General features: G+C 35.2%; 1 protein-coding gene across 6 annotated transcripts in view; it reads right to left on the bottom strand.

The window, feature by feature from the left end:
- The window catches only part of gw (trinucleotide repeat containing adaptor protein gawky), an 86399-nt gene that overhangs the window by 15009 nt on the left and 48152 nt on the right, over positions 1-23238 (bottom strand). For 3 of the 6 annotated variants that reach the window (XM_083110863.1, XM_083110865.1, XM_083110864.1), the window contains exons 10-22: positions 22803-23054; positions 19775-20209; positions 16719-16887; positions 15908-16112; positions 15216-15290; positions 13689-13895; positions 11818-11964; positions 10812-10919; positions 7176-7373; positions 4659-4823; positions 3724-3890; positions 2376-2553; positions 1021-1244 (exon numbers count right to left, since the gene is read on the bottom strand). In XM_083110863.1, coding sequence (XP_082966989.1) covers positions 1021-1244; positions 2376-2553; positions 3724-3890; positions 4659-4823; positions 7176-7373; positions 10812-10919; positions 11818-11964; positions 13689-13895; positions 15216-15290; positions 15908-16112; positions 16719-16887; positions 19775-20209; positions 22803-23054 — 2530 coding nt within the window. The remainder of the gene's footprint in view (positions 1-1020; positions 1245-2375; positions 2554-3723; positions 3891-4658; positions 4824-7175; positions 7374-10811; positions 10920-11817; positions 11965-13688; positions 13896-15215; positions 15291-15907; positions 16113-16718; positions 16888-19774; positions 20210-22802; positions 23055-23238) is intronic. The other 3 variants (XM_083110866.1, XM_083110868.1, XM_083110867.1) reach the window with 3 other exon arrangements.

The following is a 23238-nucleotide window of genomic DNA, read 5'->3' as shown; positions in this document are numbered from 1 at the left end:
GTGACTGGTGATGAAACAATATTGCATCTGTTCACTCCATCATGGAAACAGGCATCTTCTTCACGGAGGAAGAAATTCAAAGTGGTTGCTTCATCCAGGAAAGTTTTGTGCACTGTGTTCTGGGACGTATCAGGTGTGGTACCGATCGAGTATTTGGAATAGGGAGATACCATGAATGCTGAAAGGTATTGCAGGACACCGGGATGCCATCAGAAGAAAACGTCCTGGACTCATCTGTCGTGGTGCGATTCTTCTGGATGATAATGCAAGACCCCAATAAGCACAAAAAACTGTTGGGGAGTATTCAGCGTTTACGCTGGGAACTAGAGAACCCCCCCCCCCCCCCCAACAGCCCTGACCTAGCCCCCAGTGACTTTCACCTCTTCCCTGCTCTAAAGCAGAACATGGCTGGCCACCATTATTTGACATGTGATGATGTCAAACCGCTGGCTCACGGTGGCTACGAGAACTTGATGCGGATTTCTGTGCAACCGGTATGGATCTACCGTTGTGACAAGTGCTTGAACAAAAAAGGTAATTACATTGAGGACTAGTGGTGAGTACCCTCTATCATCAGGCATGTTGATCTTCCAGCTATGTCTAACCCATACGCCATAATAGGATTTGTAACTTTTTTTTTGATCATCCCTCGTATTTTGCACCAATATTGTGTAGAAAAACTGTATTGGATGATTACATAAGAGGTATTTTATAATTCGGATGTAATTTGTTAATATTTTGAAGCAAAAACTCTGATAAATAGTTCCTATAATAGGAATGTGATACTTACACACTAATAATAATCAATATTTTGAATATCATTTAATTATTACAATTTTCAAGCATCCCTAGAAGAAAACATGGTTCCCATTCCTTAAGAAGGATGTGAACCAAAGAAACCTTGCATCATAGCATGCTACATAATAAGAATCAATAATGATTCAGCCCAATATATATATATATATATATATATATCACACACACACACACAAAAAACGTGAAGTACCTCAAAGAACTCACCCTGTGAATGAGGAGGCTGTGGACGTAGGTGGGTTGTAAGTCCAAGTGGATGTCATACTCAGCGGTGTTATGGGAGTCTCTCCTGAAGACGTGACTGTCGGCGAGGTTTTGCTACCAGAATTAAATATTTCAGTATCCTTGATGGTAGCCAATGAGAGGGGGGAACGAACAACAGATCCTGGGGTGATATTTGGGTCATCCTCAATTCTAGTCATAGGAGTTCCCTTCAAAGAAAGAAAAAAAAAGGAAAATTTCCTCATTAATTGCTACTTGCACCTTACATCCTGGATTTTAAGTTTTCTCACCTTGGTCCCCCAAAAATGTGAAATAATGTTTCCAATAATGATTGGATAACCACTAATGATTTTTATAATAAGAGTATTGAAAATAATTTTCTTCAAAAATCTTAATACTATTATGCTGCGAGAATTAAAAAATAAAACATTTTTAATATTGTTGAATAACCTCGAAATTTTGAATTTTAATAACTGCTGTTGCATCTAATTTATAGCAAATATATACCCGTTTTTGCATATAATTTAACACTTTATATTATTTCCAAAAATTTACAACTACTGACAATTAATTTTACGATGAGTTTTATTATTTTTTTTCAAGAAGCACATGTGTTATTCCAAACAAGCAAGAATGATCAATCATTCCCCCACCTCAAAAACACTAGGCATGAATTCTTTCAGCTATATTGGTGGGGGGGGTGGGGGGAATACACTGTATACACAATAAGAAAGTTTTCATCGAAAAACTATGAAGTTGACTTTCATTTATGACAATGCTTCAATAACAAACAATATTTGCTTCGCACTCGCTTCCATTTTGTGTTACTGAAATCTCACTAAAGGTGCCTCAGTCACATGTTTAAATCAACTTTTATATATAGAGGACAATCTTCTGCATTCAGTGTCAATGGCAAAATTTCTTGCTCTGCCTTACATCTGACCAAGTGGTGCAGGCACCACACATGAGATGAGCAGACTTTTTACCTGCGAATTTTTAATTTTTTGCTATATGAAAAAAAAATGTAGCTATAAAATGCAAGGTACAATTTAATTTTTTTAAAAAAAGCAAATTGAAAATGTCATTGCACAGTATACACTGGATAAGGTGAAAAATATATAGAAAGGAATGCTTCTCAGCACTCCTAGCATAAAACATACATGCTTGGCCTAAGTTGATATTAGTTTAGAGTAAGAGATTAAATTAACGAACATGATTCCATGTAAGGCAGATCATATAGTTCCGAATTTGTAATATCAGTGTATCATACATTTGGTGTTTTCAAAGGTAAGCAAGAAAGACCAATTTTCAGTATGGAGACATCCAGGATGTAACCCTACCTTCCATGGCTTCCCAGGTTCAAATTCTGGCACTAAATCTGTAAAGGTAGCTGAGTTAGACTGAGTTGTGGAGGGCCACTGAGATTCCTTGCTCTCTGGTTGGTTATTGCCTTCGTTTGGATTGCTGCTATCCGGCCAGCCACTGTCAGAGCTGGAGCGAGGTACAGTCGACCATGTCCTGCAAGAAGCAATTACATTATAAACAAGAGATCTCACTATGACCACACAAACAGCTATTAACACACACATTCATCAACTAACTACCTTTGTCCACAGATGCTTACCTGCACAAAGTACTGAGTGTCATGAATGTGAACATCATGCCCCAGGGACCCTATTCCCCACCCTTGCATATCCAATCCAACCAATCACCGGTCAATGTGTCAATGATTTGAACATGAGCACGAGCACCATCTTGCTGTAATGTATGATGCAATTTTATCTTTTTTAACTGATGATGTAGCAACTTATCTGCTCAAGGAGAATTTTGTTTAAATCTTCAACGAAAATATATAACCATGCTTTGTTTAAGCAACATTAATACACATATACATATTTATAAAAATCACAACACAAATTACTATTTTAAAAATTTTCTGTAATGTACATACTGCAAACACAAACTTTTGGAATTTGTTCTCTTTCCCTAATTTCTGTAACATACTTTAGGATAAAAACAATGTGGAATGATTTGAACTTAGCAATACAGATTTACTTACGTGAAATTTTGAAAATTTCGCACTTCCGCATTGCACAATTTAATGGTTGACAGTGGATTTTTGAAATTAATAGGATATAACAATTAAATTGTGCAATGCGGAAGTGCGAAATTTTCTAAATTTCACGTAAGTAATTTTAAACTGCGTTTACCGCATCCATCATGAATACATATTTAGTCTAATATCCAACCCTATCAAGTAAACACATGCTATAGCAGAGGAGGACACAGATTAAAGAAATAGTGCATCATTGTATGAAAATGTTAAATGCAATAAGGCTCCATGCACCTTATTCAGATTATTCAATGGAAAGGAAAACCCTCTTAACTAAAAACCACACTTACAACAAAAAGTAAACACATTGAAATGGTGTGACTAAACTAAATCTAAGCTCGGACATCCATCTCAAGTATTAAAAATGTTGATTAAAACAATGTTCTCAGTTAGGGCTGCAGGTATTGAAATCTGTTACATACTAACTCCAGGCAACATTTGTATATTGGAAATAGACAGTCACCTGCTAAATACCTTCCCACTTTCTCCTGCTCAACAGGAACATCAAACCACAAAATTTCCTGCGCCTAATTACTACTATAACATAGCCAATGGCAGCTATGAACTTGACTCACCCATCTCCTTGTCCCAACAAAGGATTGATATTTGGAGAAGAATGAGACTGAGGCAGTGCAGACTTAGTGGTTGACCCTGGTGCACGGCTGAACTCATTTCCACCAGCTCCGTCACCCTCTTTCTCAAGCGATGGCAGCTTCCACTGCGTCAATCGTGACTGCTGACCCTGCAATAACAGCAATGCCAACTATACAGCATAGGTTTATAAGGCATTTATTGACAAGAATTATTCAGTTTTTGACAAACACAAAATGTGAAATACCACACTATATTGTTTATTTTTCTTGTTTTTGAAAGGTGTGAGGTTCATTTTCCTACAATGTCTTGTCACGAAATGATACAACATGACCCTCAAATGGAAAAGAAACTTGTGAGAGAGTATTCCCTGACAACACTCAAGTCTGAATTATCCTGCAGGTTTCGCAAAATCACTGAAAAAATTATAATTCTGCTGTAAATATTTGAGAAGCAAAAATGGATTTCTTTACATGCAAATAAACTTAATACCTTGATAACTACACAAATGTACTATTAAAAAGGGAATGTTTACTTTTGTGTAGTAAGTATAATTATTTCAATCACATTCAGGATTATATTCATTACTTTAGACACCAAAATGTCATATTACATACAACTTTTGATCCATAAATCTGTTCAGTAGTGATACCTTGATCTTTTCAGGGTTACAATATTTAGAAAGACATATAACTGACTTCTGAAACAACTACCCTCAATGTAAATAAATAATATATAAATAAATAATATCACGGAACTACATATGAAAACAAAAAATAAGCTGAATACTTGCTAAGATTACAATCATTGGTCAATGATGATTTTATAAAATGGGAATTCAGACTACTTACATAAATACACCTAAGCAGAACAGGAAACAATAGGATATGTACACATTCCTCTCAGATTGAAAACTCACCATCTGAGGCTCCTTCAGGCTGATTTCATTGAAGGTGGTCTGCAGAGCAGATACAGGGTCCTGCATGGTGGGTTTGAAGATGTCTGCTGGCTGAGGACCCTGTGCTGTCAAATGATGCTGTTGCTGCTGTTTCACATAAATAGCTTGCTGAGCTGCTATCTGGTTCTGGAAACAAACAAACAGAAGTTTTTTGTTTTCTTTTCAAATATTTCTTCTATGAATTTCGGTGGGCATTACCATTTCACTACTTTCTTCCGGCATATTAATTTCCTATCCCATTCTTCAGAAGAATCCAATTTCTTCTTACAAATGTTAATAATTGACACACATTCAATCAGAACATATATAAATTTATTTTTCTTTGCAGTTAGAAGATAACAGTCTAAAATTAATGACTAACTACTCTGAAGTTGATGGGATAAAATCTCCTGTGATGTATCAGAAAATGGTCTGAAAATAATAATAATGAAGATCTAGTTTTCGTCACTTGTGAAACTACTTGAATAATTCACCACACACATATCTGCTGATTTATGTTAGGGGGAAGGATAATAAGTGCTTTCATACTGTTTATTTGAGGATGAATGCAAAATTGTCTGATTGCACTTGAGATAAAGTAAGAGATGTGTTATGGATTGTACAACTATTGTACAAGCAAGCATAAAGGTGCCACTTACAGTTAAGAAACCACATTATATAAATTGCAAAAATATTGAAAAATGACCAATAACCTACAAAATTCGAAAAAAATGTTGTTTCCTGCTTTTAACTGAAATAGAAATAGACTACTGGTGCTTGCAGTCAAACACAACATCCTATTGTTAATTTCAATTCTCTTTTTATCTACTTCAGTCATTTAATAACCCATATACCAATATACTTCAGTCATTTAATAACCCATAGACCAAATAAATGGCTGGAATTAAAACACTACATAATTGGCAGTCCTCTATATATGCATGAAATAAACTCACTTTCAACTAGATCTCCTTATGTTACTTTACTAGTTCTTTCACAATTCTCTCTGTTCTGATATGTAACACAGATGGGGTGGAGGAGAAAGTGAAATCTTAGTGAATAGTTTATCATTCAATTAAAATAAAAACAAATTACTAATTTCTGTGAAGGTCTCCATGTCTGTCATCAAAACAAATATCTATAGTAACATGTAACTTTGATAGTCCAAACAGTAATTATGCAATGTAATATTAATTACTGCCCACAACAAAATAAGCACTTGTAGTGCCGAGCTTACTTTCATCATCATTATGCAGGTAACTCATGAGGATGCAAACAGATAAAAACTATTCCCCCTTTTTCGTTTTATGGGAAAACATACAAACGGTGCCCAAATAGGGGGGGGGGGGAGACACACATTCATTGTCCTGCATTAGCAGTCATGACAGGAAATTTAGTTTGATGTTTAGAAGTACAGTAGAGCGTCAATTATCCGAAGTAATTGGGGGACATGGGTGTTCGGAAAACTGGTTTGTTCGGATAATCGAACTGTACATGTTTATTTGCCAAAAAGAAGTACTGTACAGTAAATTTATTCATAAAAACAGGCATCTCTTTAAGTATGTATTACAAAGTAACGTACAAAGGCAACTTTAGTAGGAATATATAGTATGTGGTACAGTTTATTAAACAAAAATATGTACATATTACATACGCATTTTGCATGAACAATACACACAGTACACAAAATTAACGTTTAAAAAAATCCTTTATTTTGGTCTGTCTAAGCAAGCCTACACGCTTACGAGCAGCTAAGTCACGTACTTTTTTCATTACAGATATCTGAAAGTGAGCGAGTACACAGTTCGGTTAAGCGGTCGTTCGGTTGACCGACGTTCGGATAATCGACGCTCTACTGTAATGACTTTCCGAGCCATACCAACTTTTAGAAAGTTAATCGTTAACAGGAAGATACATTCATCAAAAGGTAAAATTATCTTGTAATGTTTTCTTTTAGTTGGGGTCATTAAATAAGTTTGCTCCAATTGGCAGGGTATATGCCTGTCAGGGCACCTTGGGCAACCCTACAGTTTGAAGTCAGCCAGTGTGGCGCTGATCAAAGTACTTTCACTATGCCTAACACCAAGAATGTGTGGGGCCCTACCTCATACCCCCTATATGCCTTTATGATATAGTGGAATACAAAGGAAATAAATACGTTACCATGCGAACAAATGAAATTCAGGACCCCTACAACTTTTACAATTATCCCACACCATTTTACTGTTAGACTCATTATACTCTGCTTTCTTGACATAATGGAGAAGTCATTAAAAAAGCCATCACTCACATATATAAATAAAACATTGAAAATTCTCCCAGGAAGAAACGTATCTATCTAACTGTACAAGAGTTTTACTGTATTTTTAAAGTTGTACAGTCCTTTCTGAACACACACACAAACACATATTCCAATATTCACAGCTACTGAGAGTAAGATTAGATATTATCGAGAAACATCAATTCGATAGTGGCACAATAAAATATAACACCCGTTACCTGCAGGTTGCTGATCTGCTGCTTCGTCTTTGTGATTTGCACCGAAATCTGCAGAATAGTGTTTGAGCTGCCCTTGCCAAGAGGCTGCTGGACTTGCACCATTGCCTGTTGCTGCATAAGCTGTTGTAATACTTTGATCTGTTGCAAAAGTTGATTCAACAAAATCAGTGTCTGTGGGGCCAGCGGCTGATTTAAAATCTGGAATATAACAATGATTTGATTAAAGCCTAAGTGTCTAGTTGAAAATTTAAATTTGCTTACTCACATTTGACTGAGTTTCAGTGTTGATAATTATGGTAATTGATTTTGATGTGCAGTGAAACTTCAATTTTATGTTTGCATGGGTCCAAGATAAAGAACTTAAAACATTATATTACTATTGATATCTGAGGATTGAGTGCATAATGCATGAAAATGAAAAATCTGGGAACGTTCTTGTTCATTTAAGAAAAACATATGGCATTTCCAGGACTCCAAATACAAATCTTTTAAAAAAAATTGTGTTATATTATAAATTAGGGATGGGACAATATGAAATTTTGGCTGATACCGATAAAGTACTGATATAAAATTTACCGATACCCGATATTCTACCGATCCGATATAAAATTAGAAATGGTCCTGGAAGAACCTGAAAGGTTCATTGACCTCCTTAAAAAATGTGTGTTTCAAAGTGACTGCAGTGCAAGAGAAATTGCACATTTAGACATTTACTTTTTAAAAAAGTAGGGCATGGAGATTATCCATAAAAATTACAACAAAAATGGCATAATTTTGCACTAAACTATCAGATATTTATTGATATATCAGATCGGTAAAATAATCGGTAATTTTACTGATAAACCGATATGCCTATATCTGCCGATACCGATAGAGTACCAATTAATCGGTCCCATCCCTATTATAAATATTCTCCCAAGATTTTACACTGGTACAGAACCAGTTATAAGAAACTAATACGTGCAAGAGAACTGAAAGATTACTTTCCTGCAAACTTGTAGTCAGTCATTTTGTCATATTTTCCTACCATTGACGTTCTTTTTGTATGTTAATTGGGCCAAAGAGGGGGGGGGGGCTATAACCACATCAACCCAAACTTGGACAACCCACTGATCATACTGTATTATTTTGTAATATACAAAAGCTATTATGTAAACTTTTAACAACATTCATGATTTCAGGATTTTTAGAAAAGATGTACAATAAAATTCACAGTGTATTAAATGTAAATGATTTGACCTCTTATTATATTTAATAATTTGCCCTAAAATCAATTTAAATCTGATTTTTACATATTTTGATAGCAGTTTAAACATGACAATTTCATTTCTTATTGGAAACTGGCTTCCCTACTAAAGTACGTGGTCTGTTAAAAAAAACAACCCAAGACCGGACTTCTGTCATAGCGTGCGAACCATTGTTCGAAGCAAGTTCCGACAGGTGGCATTCTCTAGTGGCAACCATCAGAAACACACTCGCCTGCCGCATCACTCTACGGTCACCAGTAGCCTGGTTACAGCCACCAAAGTAAACACGTGCAGTAACCTCTTGTCGCGTTTACTTCACAGTGAAGATGAAAGAGCTAGCGGAGCAGAGTGTTTGTGTGAAATTTTGCTTTCAACTGGGAAAGCCTTTGCGAAGGATTGTATGAGCCGATCGCAGTGTCATGAGTGGTTTCGGTGCTTCAAAGAGGGTAGAACATCGATCAAGGAAAATTCAAGATCAATACAACCTTTGACATCAACATCGATGCTGTTCAGTCCATTATTCACACAACTCGTAAGAGGTTGCTGAGTAAGTTAGCATCAGCATCAGGTTATGTCATACAATTTTGAGAGATGCTGTGTGCAGTTGGGTGTTGCACCATGACAATGTGCCAAGTCACACATCACTGCTCATGTCATGCCACACCCACCTCACTCTCCAGAATTGGCCCAGCAGATTCTTTTCTGATTACACAGCTGTTATAAAACTTGAAAGGACGTAGTTCTTAAAGTGTAGATGAAATTCAGCAGATGAGACCAATACAGATGAGAGCTATCCTATAAAATGCATTCCAGGAGACTTCCGAGCAGTGGCAGAAATGATGGGAACACTGCGATGCAAGTATGGGTTAGCACTTCGAAGGGAACAAGCATGTGTAATGTAATTGCGGTAATAAAGTTTGTATTGCAAAAGTCAGTTTTTTTTTAACAGCCCACGTATCTAAGAAAATGTGCAAAATGCACCATTGATACTGTGCTCATATTTTAGGTCAAACAACAGCTATTTATTAAAATCTATGGTGTCACCATCAAGTGGTGAAAATAGAAAACTTATGGTCAATGGTGGAAATACAATCATGCATGAAAGGAAATGGGAAGAACACAAATCTTAAAAAATACTAATTTCTAGGAAATACTGTTCTATTTATAGATTGCATGTTAATGAGATCTGAAGATGAATATCTGTAAAAGGGTCCTGCAGTTGTGCATATACAATGCTGTGAAATAAAATTATCTTCTGGGTTGTAATTTCAAAAGAATGCAATATTCAGTTTGCTACTCTGTAATTTGAACCATTACAGGATTGGATTATAACACAAGTGAATACAATGCTTCAAGGCTTTTAGCCAGTAACAACAATTAAAAATATGTATTACATTCAGGATCATATTTTATGTCATCGAAACCTAGGCCAATGTAAACACAAACAATATACTGTTTCTATCACACAATATCTTCCATGTAAGGACAGCACTCTTGTTCAATAAATGTAGTGTGGAAAAGGTGAGTCTCTTTATATACATGGAATTTTTCTTTGTTATTTTATGTATCTTCTGCAATTAACAGTGGTGAGGATGAATTATAATTAGATGACCTTCATGAAGTCATTTACAAAGGAAGATCCATGCTCAAATTGAGACTTGGACCTAGAACCTTTGTTGGCGAGATCAGAGTCATTTGGTTAACATGTGCATCCACTGAGATAGCAGATGAATATTTTAAACACGAAAGGAAAGACTGTAATAAGAAAAAAAAAACTATTTTGTTGTATTTTACAAATAAAAACAGAAAGCTTGATGTCAATTTCAAGCCAAACTAACATAGTTAAATGAAAAGTGGAGCCGCTGAGTAGTCAGTAGGGCAACTAAATGCCAAAATGGGAGACCGAGGTTTGAGTCCTGGAGTGGATGATCTGAGGTGAGAATTTTTTCCTGCCTTATCTTTGCACAAGGTGGCAGTCACCCAGCTTCAAATAATTGGAGGCAACCCTAGAGGCAGCAAAGGTGGCTGGAGCATGGTGTTGATCTTGCCTCAAAAAATTAAAAATGGGGAGGGGCTGAGATCAAGAATGTGTGGGGCCCTACAACCTATTCCTTTGTAACTTCCTGGTATGGTGTATGAGGAACTTTACCTTACCTTTAAATCAAAAGCATTTCACATAGAGTGGAAACCTTGCATATTTAGTCTTCATGATTTCAATAACACTATATACTTTACTTTGTTCATTAATATCCCACATTGTAAGTTATTGACAAGTTTTTATAAGAAACGATAATCAGTTTTTTTTAAATATGATTTTGAAAGTGCCCTGCACAACATTGGTACACACTATACTACTACAATAAGCATTACAAAATAAAAAAAAACCAACCATGATTACCTGGTGGTTGAGATAGCCAGCTTGCACAGCCATTTGAATCTGCTGCACCAACATTCGAAGCTGAGCAGCCGACGGTTGGTTTTGAGGTGCACGTGGGGTCTGGAAAAGATATCGGAAAGATCATCGTTACAATTTCATTATACAGTAAATAAAGAAATCATGAACAAAATACAAAAACGGCAAACATTTCAAAACCTGGCTATATAAATTTAAAAGCATGTTAGTCTGTGTGTGACCAAGTCGAAATAGACCGCCACGAGTTCTGCTGAAATGTTGAGTGAGAGTGTATGGGTTCATAACGTCTGAAAGGTATCTTGCATTTTGCTAATTCATTGGTCTTGAGAAGGATGTTCATCCCATTCTCTCGACAAACAACAACTGTTTGCGATTTCAATCTGCAAGGGCAAGATTGTCGCGAAACATTGGCGACAAAATCTTGCTTGGACAATTCAGACATCTCCCATTGGCACAAGAAATAATTTAAATCTGTTTCATGTAGGGCTTGGCCCCAAAATCACTTTGGACTGATAACAATGTTTGAAAATTGTAACAATTAAGAACACTTTATTATGTACATAAATGTACCAGTTTTACTTTAAAATGTTCAACAATTCCACTGTTATATTAAAATAGTAATTATTTCATTTTAGCAATACATTTTCCCATTACACAATACTGCTGCAAAATAAGTGAAAACTTCAAATTCTGCACAATTTTGAGGATATTTACACTGCGTGGCATTTTTGCAGACCTAAATTCCCAAACTCCTAAAAAGTATAAAAGTATCGGCTCAATGCTGGTCTTCAGCAGATAAATTGAAAGTAACTACTGAACATGCTTGGGCACTAACCCAATAATGGAAAACTGTAATAACCTGTTGCTACACTTGACACCCTCAACCACCTCACTTCATTTGGAAAAAGCAATTCATCCACGAACAGAAACCAGTAACTAAAAACTGAACACTACTAAAATCAAAAAAACAAGTGCAACTCACAGGCTGGAAAGGTGTAGGCTGCTGAACAGGTGGTTGTTGAGGTGGTGGCTGCTGCAGAATCTTCTGCACAACTGCTGGACTTAAGTTATTAATACTGGCATTATTCAAATTATTAATAAGACTAGGAGCATTGCTTACACCAGGACCCTGAAAACAAAATTCCTCAATCAGTTAAGACATACACACCAATACTTAAATACAGTATATATGCAAGCATTCCATTGAAACTATCCCAACATCAACCTGATAGCTTTAAATTTTTAAATATTCCTAATGACACACAGAAGAATTAGAACACTAAAGAACTATCATTTAATAACAGAATTTATATTAAAATGAATGCAAATTAGGAAGTTTGCATAATTTACAGAATATTTGGACTGTGAAAGTGTCACACGACACTTTGCAGACCCTGCAAGACACGGATATTTTTTGGCCCAAACTTCAACCGATACTTTGCAATCTTGATCAACTCACTCTATGAAAGTTCAAAGAAGAAGTACTGGTTTAAATTTTCTCAAGCGCTCTCACAAGTATTAACTTCTAGAACCTACCTCCGGATTCACTTCTTTTTCATATCAAACATGAACACTTAATAAACAAAATAAAATAATTCATGTTGAGGGGAATAAGCAACACTGTTGATAATCAAATTGTTGAACAAATTAATGACTTTTAAGCCATTAACAAAAAAATAAGACGTAAGCGAGTTACTAAAGATATATCCACGAAACTTGCTTGTAAATGTTCTATTAATTTCGGGGGCCTCTGCCACCATCCACTTGGGAACTCGATGCATTACTGTTGGGTTGACTTCCAGTTCCTGTTGTTGTTTCCTTGACTACCACTAGGGGTGCTGGTGTAGCAATTTCGTCTGCTGCACGTAATGGGTTTGAGTTGTTTTCATGATGAGCCTGACCACTGTTGATATTCAGCTCGTGCGGACGGAAAGTGCATAATTGCATGCGTCTCTGATTTTGGTGTCTATTAGGGTGTGTGATGTGTGCCTAACTTTCCGCATGAGCTGAATACACAGGATCAAAAAAGTTAGGCACACATCACACACACTAATCATCACCAAAATCATAAGAGACACATGCAATTATGCACTTTCTGCAAGAGCTGAATATAGACAGCGGTAAGGCTCATCATGTTTGGCTCCCGCTATTAAAACTGCTCAAACCCATCGTGCGCAGCAGACGACATGACTACACCAGCACCCCTAGCGATAGTCGAGGAAACAACAACAGGAACCGGAAGTCAACCTAACAGTAAAGCATCTAGTTCCCAAGCGGATGGTGGCAGAGGCCATCGAAATTAATAGAACATTTACGTTTCGTGGATATATCTTTAGAAACTCACTTAAGTCTTATATAAAATAAAAGATTTCAAGTTATTCACCTTGAACCCCTAAAAAAAGGTCAAAATAAGAGGTTCCCCTGTATTCTATTGGTAAAAATTGGCAGTAAACTTTACACATTTTATGAACCTGAGCAAAAGTAGCAGTTACGTCATGTACGTTACAGTGAATGGAGTCCTAAATTGAAGTCTTCGCCACCTTGTAATCAGTGTCCCAGGTTCGATTCCACATAAATGCACACTGCACAGTGGTTCAATCTGTAGGTCCAGTTCTGATAACCTTATTGGAGCAAATAATGGACCTATGAAACTTTACTTTGCTACGTTTACATCTGTACCCTTTCATGTGCAAACACCATTTCTTACTTTCAATAATGAAGACAAATAATTTTGTGTAGCAATGCTGTCACTATAGTGCTGCCATATTCACACACTTATCACCAAGTCAAACACTACAAGTAACAACAGAATATACATATATAAAAGGAAAACAACGGTATATATCAACATACAGCTGGGGGAAAAGGCATCTGCTGAGCAACTGGATTGTAGCGCTGGCCAGGGAAGCCAGGATTGCCATGGTTTGTGGGCAGATCAAATGTATTATGATCCTCATGTCTACGCCAAGTTTCCATATTTATTCTTCCTGCACCTAACACATCTAGTGCATCCTCTACATTCATGTTGTTGCTACGCAACGCATTTTCAACATCTTCTTTCTGTTGGGACAAATAAACATGTAATTTACCATAACTTTTCATCATATACAGTCATACATACAGTATTTCCTATTTAAAAATTCAATCAATGTTACTTCAAACTAAATATAAAAAAAATAATTTTCAACCAGCTTGCACATTTAGTTTTTAACTTTAACGCAAATTTTTTAAAAAAATTTTTAACAATTAATAATAATTAAAAACAATACTTAACACTATAAAGGGATAAGAAAAAAAAATTGTAACATGAGGAAAATTGAGATTAGATTTTTCCCCTTGTACAAAGGCAATTATAACCAGAAGCTTGATTATGTTTCTGTTCAGATCTTGAATCGGTGAGAAAATAATGACAATGAATTCCAAAAAGTACTTTTGGATTTCGGTATTTATAAATGCTATTCTGTGGGGAACAATTCCATGCATGCATTACTTTATGCTCACAAGTTTTCTATATTTCTTAAATGCTAATTTTGTAAGATACAAACCAAAAACTAAAACCAAATACCAAAACTAAAATTATGTGAACTGTATTTTATGATTGAAGAAATAATGAATGTGCCTCAATTTTTCATGACCAAAAAACCTTACCAAATGTGAGGAACGTTCCTCCTTCAATTCTACTCCATGAAGGAAAATTTATATTCTTTTGTATCTTAAAAGTTACATAAATGTTTTACACTATATGCTTTAGATTTATACAAGGTTATGTAGATAATTTACTTTTTAAAACAATATCTGGTCTCTCAACTGCAATGTTGCTACATTCACATTACAAAAACTTACATGTTAACAAGTTTCTAAATATCTAAATTAGTATTTTGTATGTGCCAAAGACAAAGATATCAAGCGAGAGCTTGGGCCAAGTTACTGAAATAGCATGTGAAGTGTAAGTATTTATATAGCATGTGAAGTGTAAGTATTTATAAGTTAGAGAACTGGCACACACTCAGAAAAAGACCAAGAAGGGCATTAAAAGAATAATGTAGCAATAAACGTGTCACCAGTCCAAAATACAATATGGTGCATGAGCTGTAAGGAGTAACAAAGGTGGTTTCTTTACACAATTATAATATTTAAAACTAAGAATATAGAGCATAACCTGAATTTTACATGCTTCAGTTGAAAAAAAAACTTAAAATACATCAAAATTTAGAATCTGCAATGTGTCTTCTATGACACAGTGCCATGTCAATATTACAGTACAAATGTATAATTGTTATGCTTTGGAAATTACGAAGAAATAGATCTACTGCAATAACTTAAAATTATTCAGCAAACTGAATACATTATATATTTTTAATTGAGAAACACTCTTCGTACCTTGAAACCCATTTCTGTTAGTATTCGGAATTGCTTGCTTGCCCAAACAAGTTCTTTAGATATAGGCTTTGGACCCTGAGAAGAAAAAAAAAAGAACATGTTGAAGTATCAATCCTGTAGGAAACCTCTCCTCATTCCCAACTACATTTACATCATGCTCTTACCTGTTGCTATCCAGGCATAAAATTTAAAAAAAGCACAATTGTGCCAGCTGTTTCTTTTACTTCATTTTCAATGTTTCTCCACATTATCCTTGACAATGAGGTGACAAATTCACTAAGCATCAAGCTTTTATTGAGTTATTTTGCACAGTGATTTCTACTTTATCCCTGGAGATAAACAGGAGAGAAATGCAAACTTTTCTTTTGGTGGAAACATGAAATGTGCAAAACTGCAATATTTATTTTTGACGTTTTTGAAAGGTGAGAGGAGCATTTTCCTACCACATTTTGTTATGAAAAGATGCAAAATCAGATGCAACATGAAATTTGAAGATTATTTACTGACAACACTTTCCCAAGTCAAAATTACCCTGTGAATTAGGCAAAAACAAAGTTTCTTTACCATTACTAGTTAAACATACTCTAGGATTTCATGGCTAGAGAAATAACAAAGAAAATTGGTTTAAAAATGGCAAATGCACTACTACAGTAGCATGCAAAGAAATTTAATCTGATGTTCACTTCACTCACCTGTTTTGGAGCAGGTCCCCACGAAGATCCTTCCACCTCTCCTTCACCCCATCCTCCGGGAGCAGTTGGAGTCTTTGGCTTGGGTCCCCAGGAGTTAGGGGTGAGCGGAGGCTCTGCCCAGGAATTCACATTGCTGGCTGTCTTGGCATCATCTCCCCAACTTGAATTACCCGTATCATGAGGAGCATCACCCCAAGAGCCATTCCTGGAACAAAAATGCCAAATGAGAACATGTGAAAACAATAACGAACAAGAAAACAAAATATTCCACTTTTGAACTACCTAGACCAATCACCATCAACTGAAACGTTGTCAGTATATTTCTATCAACATATTTTTAAAAATAATCCCCACTTCAAGGAAAAGAATACAAATATTGTGCAATTCTCCAATATATAATTTATGTAGAAACTGCAATATACCACATTTATTAATATTTCCAGATACAAATGATGTTTCCTGAATTGAATCATACACACAATTATTGTTAATAATAAAATATATTAAAGTGATACGAGCACTTCTGCCTGCACCATTTCTGAGATGTAACTGAATCAATTTCTGTTGACACTAACATACTACTCTTTAGCATATCAATATTACATTATAACCTTACAAAATTTGTAAAGTATCCTTGCACATTAAAAATGAAATTTAGCTTTATTACTGTTGAAAATGTGATTATTTAAAAACATGAAATCTATGAAATGCAATTAACAAATATTGAAAATTAACACTAGTGATGAATTCAGATTTTGAAACCACCACTGACTAAATATTTATGAACAAATGTATAAATATATCTGCCTACCTAGAAGGATGAGCCCAAAGAGGGCCACCATCTTGCTTCATATTAGCAGAGGGATTCGTAGGGATTCGATTCTGAGAAACACCTGGTGGGCATTGCATTCCTCCACGACCCATATTTGGTGTTGGCATTTCCTTCCAATGGGATACTTTACCTACATTGGAATTGAAACCTATATTAGAATTACAGAGAGGAATAAAAAACAGAAGTTTTAAAAAATCAATATCATCACATACATTTTTACATATATATCACACAATCAAATTTGCATGCCTTATATCTATTTTCATTTAAATAACACATAGAAAATTAGTAAATATATACAAGTTAACTTATTTATTGCTCAAGAAAGAACTGAAACTACCAATGTTCATAGCATTTCTTTTAAAAAAACAAGCTTAACATCACACTGCACAGCATAGTGCAAATACTAAATTATACTACTGAAATCTTAACACATTCAATCACTTTCTGCAATCAATATACTAGTATTGAACTTTCTAACATGGAATAATAAAACAAACAATGCAAGGTATAACCAATTGAAACTACTTATGACAAAAATTTCTGAACATTTTAAAAAGTCTATGGATGATACACATAAATGTACACTCTTGTTCACATACAGTGGCAGTCGAAGATTGTGCCACTTTATCTGAACAGGAGTGTACAAATATAAAAACTGACAGTCAACAATTAAGCAATATACAATATTTCACTTTAATCAACAATTAATTTTTTTAATAACAATATCAAAGTTTTTAAACAGGAAACAGGAGCATTTCAACCCGTGCTATTCACCACCCATCACTACAATACAGTGCTCAGGTATGTAATTTTAACACACACATATATTTTTGCATTATGCAACTACTTAGCACTATCAGTTAGAATGGAAGTAATAGTGAATAGTAGGGATGGGACCGATTAATTAGTACTCTCAGTATCGGCCGATATAGGCATATCGGTGTATCGGTAAAATTACAGATTATTTTACCGATCCAATATATCGATAAATAGCTGATAATTTAGTGCAAAATTCTGGCATTTTGTTGCAATTTTTATGGATAATCTCCATGCCCTACTTTCTAAAAAAGTAAATGTCTAAATATACAATTTCTTTTGCACTGCAGTCACGTTGAAACTTACATTTATTTAGGTCAATGAACCTTTCAGCCATTTCTAATTTTATATCGGTACTTTATCGGTACCGGCCCATCCCTAGTGAATAGCATGAAATAAAATGCTCGGGGGAAAAATAAGGACATTTGTGAATGAACAGGTGGAAAAGAAAGGAAATTTTGTATTTTCAATATACACACAATGCACAATTTAAAACTTAAAAAAAACATCTACAATTATAGCTGAACTATTCATTTTTCCAAATCAACATCCAATTTAAAAACACTAAGTTGCTGACTGAGGAAGACCTTGATACAGGGTTGAAACATTACTTGTTAAGTGTTTTTATATCTTAATAAACTGCCTTGGTAAGCAACTTAGTGTTTTTAATATGGAAACAAGGCTTAATTATATTACAATCCAATTTAACACCCATGATGAATTTGATGACACTCAAAATTTCAAATCTAATGTTTTTGGGAGGAAAAAAAGTTACACCAGAAATATGATTTTTTCCAATGATACATGTTCATATGTCTACAAAACCAATTTTAGCTGAATGTAGGATAATACGAAAATACTAGGGCTCAGTCTATACCAGTTTGAATCGATACTGATACTTGAAAACTGTAATAATTAAGAAGTTGTTTAAAATATTGATTAATATTAGTGTGTTAGTATTCCACTCTAATCATAGGCATCAATTTATCAAGATTTTAGCTTTACAATATTCAAAAATTACATCAGAATATTGAATTACATGTTATGTTATCATAAAATTCAGTTTTACACACAAAACTCGTGCAAAATAAAAAGAAACTCCGAATTTTGCATAATTTTCGGGATAATTAGACTCCCCTAAGGTATAGCATAAAATTTTTGTGGAGTCCATAAAAGATCAAAATGTCGGAAAAGCATCGGTAAATAAATTTCAACCGATACTTCCTTATACCGATACATCAGCATTAGCTCAGCCCTAGAAAATATCATTCACTCTGAATTGATTGTTACTCAGAGGGTTTTCATGTCATGAAGGGAAATAACGAACAAGATGATCCATTTGCTCTCTTCTCACTTCCTTTTGGTTATATCGAAAAGTACAACTCCGAATGTAAATGTGAGCTTTTGATGTGTGAGCTTTTGATGAGTACTATATCATTGAGCTCTAGACTAACACCAACAACATGCAAATTTTTTTTAAAAAAATATCTAAAACCGTGGAAAGTTTAGAGAAAAAAAATCTACAAATGCTTTTAAATATTGATGGATTAACTAATGTCTAATTATCACAAAATAGTTTGTACTTATAAGTAGCTTTTTATTCCTTAAAGGTCCACATCCTACAACTTTATGGGTCAAAAAGAAACAATCTACATTTTTTCTTGTATTGTGCAATTAATCCTCGTGCAGTTTATGGTTGCTACAAGCATTGAAAGAGTATCTGAATATGAATAATGCCTACTATTTACAGTGGAACCCCGATTTTACGTTCTCGTATCTTACATTTTCCTGTATTTATAGATCAATCTTGATGGTCCCAACATAGAAAAATGTTATAAAATTTTCCTAGATTTTACATTTCCCCGCATTTTGAGTTTTTTAAGCCTGGTCGCCTCAAAAGGTTACACTGTACTTACAAACCTCATTTTCCTACAAAACACTGGTGCAAAAATAAATGCAATTTGCAAATTTGTGTCCGATATCAATACTTCTATTATTTATTGGAAGATACTGCAAAAAGACAATAGTATTTAGTACTCCTGGACTTTCTCAGTGTTATCACGACCACGGGACCCTTGTCCCAGTAAACTAAGTCAAAATGTTGACATTAAGGAATAAAGCACACTTATATTTTACTATTATGTAATAATCAAACCATATCTATGCTATAAAATTTAAAATTCAAGCATATTTTCTGTGCTGATCTTTCTAATTACCTGGTTGCTGGGCAGGGTTTCCCCACAGAGATGTGCCATCATCGTAATTAGGAATAGGCCGACGTGACGTCGGAGGCGATGGCTCTTCCCAACCCGTGGGCTTGGGTTCCTTTGGAGGTGGTCCGCTCCACTGGGTTGCAGGTGGGTTCTTTGAGGGCTGGGCCCACATTGGTGCATTAGCATCACCATTGATTCGAGTCATGCGAGGGTCACGTGGGTCTCGAAGATCTCTGGGATCTCTCAGTTCTCTTGGATCACGTATTTCACGGAGGTCCCTAGCCTCTCTTATTATTTCACGTCCGTCTCTCATTTCTCGGGGATCACGAAGTTCACGGGGATCTCTTGGATCACGTATATCACGAGCATCTCTCGGATCACGTGGATCACCCCAATTTGAACAACCTGCACCTGTCCACTCAGGTTCCTTCTTTGGTGCTGTGAAGAGAAAGTTAAACTTAATGGATGTGTAGACCAACAACAGAAACGTAAGGGAGAAGCATGTTATTAGGGATGGATCGATACAAAGTTTTGACATATAAAATTACACATATTCAGCAGAACCCCCAAGCAGTTTATTGACTCTGTTAATGTATGTAACAATGTGATTGCAACAGGTTTTGTCTTAATACCAATTTATCTATCCCATCCGCAATGCTATTCATATGTGCCATACTTGAATGCATCCAAAAATGTTGCACCAGGACAGATTGCCAGTTGAAAATCATGTGTTGGTGCTTGAGCATTCCTCTTTGAAAGATTTCAGAACAAAATGAATAGGAATTTCCAAGTACTGTACAAAGTTAGTGAAACTTTTACAGAAATTGATACGTTGGAATTACTGTCAATAGTCACAGAAGCAAGGGTGTGCACTGAAAAGACTTATTGCCTTGAATAATGTATGTAATCAGGTAATTGCATTATAAGTGTGTGCTCCTGATAACACAAAGATGAAGTCTAACATCAGATCAATAAAATTATCAGGAATTTTATCAATGGACCAAAATGCCTATATTGGCTGATACCATTCAAACTGTTCCATCCCTAATATACATATAAGATTAAAGGCACAAAACATAACCACCAGAAAAGTAAATAATTCACCATTAATCACATCTCTCGGCCAGTGGTAAAATTGGTGGAATCGATGTGTTATTTTTCCTACATACTGACTATGAAGCTACTCTAAATATTGATTAATTTTCCATTAAAATATACTTGAGCATTTAGGTGGTCAACTTTTTCTTGTTTTTAATAATTATTTTTCTTTAAATAAATACGGAGAAACTAGTACTCACTTTTATCCGCAAAGCTGTTTTCTCTTTTTCAATTAATTTCAGTGGCCACTGTCACCATCCTCATTGGAACTTGCTGTACTGTTGCTTGGCGTACGTCTTTAGTTTGTAGTTCTCTGGCTGTAGCCCGGAAATAGTAGACGACACAGACCCAGACTCACAGTTAACAACAGCGTACCCAGAGAACTACAAACAAAAGACGCACGCCAAGCAACAGTACAGCAAGTTCCAATGAGGATGGTGACAGTGGCCACTGAAATTAATTGAAAAAGAGAAAACAGCTTCGCAAATAAAAGTGAGTACTAGTTTCTCCGTATTTATATACTACCGCGTCAGTCTTTTCCCAATTATGAATATTTTTCTTTAGTTATTTCATAGAATTGAATATTGGATCTTTACAATATCTACACTGGACTACATTAAACTATTGCAGATTGTCCTGGTGTGATGGTCTTAGCACAACTAATAACATTACTGTAAATTGTGCACACACTAACTGAAACCTATTTACTTGACCTATTTCAAAATAGTTCACATGCCCAAATATAGCATTACTAGCCCTAAAGAAAACTTTTCTACACACGTTATAATCGCTAATAACCTTCGAGAAACCTTTCCTACACATTTTAAACACAAATATGGAAAAAACTTTCGTAATGCATCAAACTAAACCAGTAGCATATTCTCCCATGTTATCTGGTTTACTACTAGTACACCAACTTTTCTCATGGACATAAAAATTGCCAGAAAATTTGAAGTTGTCAGACTTCTGTTTTTTTTTAACTTGTCCACATTGGTGTTTTGTTATATATAATTAATATGTACGATAAATAAGAATTGTTATGGTAAACCAGGTAAAAATTTCAGAATATGCCACTGAACTAGAAAACATGAGAATTTTTTTTTAGAAAGAAGCAGTAAATTCCTTAAACTTGACCGCATTGATGGAAGGAGTTTTTACACATGTTGAAGGATTATGTAACAGAAATGGAATGAATCTTGGTGTCTTATTTTCAAGTAACATTCGCAACACAAACAAAAATTGGAAAGGAAAACGAGAAATAAAGTCCACGTTAAGATAACTAGAGCTGAACCAATACTGATATTGGTTGGAAATATATTTGTAAAAATAATAAAAAAAAGGTAACTTTGTACGAAGTTATAGGCTATTTATTTCAACATCAGGGTGATAAATTATCAGGAATTTTACCAATATCCTTATGTCTGGATATTTGTACTGATTTCTCCACCGAGCCAATTATTAAATATAGCTATGCATTCACAGCAAATGCAATATATATATCTATATATATATATATCTCTCTCTCTCTCTCACTCACACACACACTCACAAACAAACAAAGTTTGGCTTGCTTCAGGAAGAATTCCAAATGGAATTCTTACAAAACTGGAAATATCAGTATAGCTTTTTAAAGGTAAAAAAAACAATTTGAGTACTCTACAAGTTTGAGCCTATTCTTAGTTCCATCATAGTATGATGTTTTGCATTCATTAATTTCACGTAATCTTGCACAAGATATTCCTCATTTTTACTTCCTTCACCATTAAAACTTTCAAATCAACATGCACTCCTCCAATATACACAAGAAAATGTTCATTCCATTTCATGTGAATTTTACTTAGAAAAACCAATTGTAAGATGATTCAACCTGAAATTTAGTTTCACTGAATTTTAAGAATTGATTTCTACTCCACCATCAAAGCACACAACCCACCTCCCCACATACCACTGGCACCAGCATTTCCACTCCACTGGGTGGTTCCATGGGTGGTGCCATGGGTGGTGCCATGAGTGGAGCCATTGTTGGAAGGAACTCCGGTCCACACATTGGAGGTGTCTCCGATGTCATCGTCCTCTCCCCAAGTCCCTCCAATGTTGGTCGCTGGAGTGTGACCCCAGGGGGTCTTTTGTTGCTGTGGGGGAGGTTGGCCTCCATTTCGTAGATTTGCTTCCCAGAGATCAGTACCTGCATATGAAGAATTAACAAATTAAGGTTCTATGACATTAACATTACAGATTAAGGAGTATAATTAATCACATTGAAATGAATGAATTCTTCAGTTAGTACAAGATTAAAATTTTTAAGTTATATGTAGGGGCATGCATATTTCGTTTTTGACGAAAAAACGAAATTTGAAAAAACACATTGT

The sequence above is a fragment of the Lepisma saccharinum genome, chromosome 24 (genome assembly GCF_977018435.1).
Source record: "Lepisma saccharinum chromosome 24, izLepSacc3.1, whole genome shotgun sequence".
Lineage (NCBI taxonomy): Eukaryota > Metazoa > Arthropoda > Insecta > Zygentoma > Lepismatidae > Lepisma > Lepisma saccharinum.
This window is presented reverse-complemented; position numbering and strand designations above follow the sequence as displayed.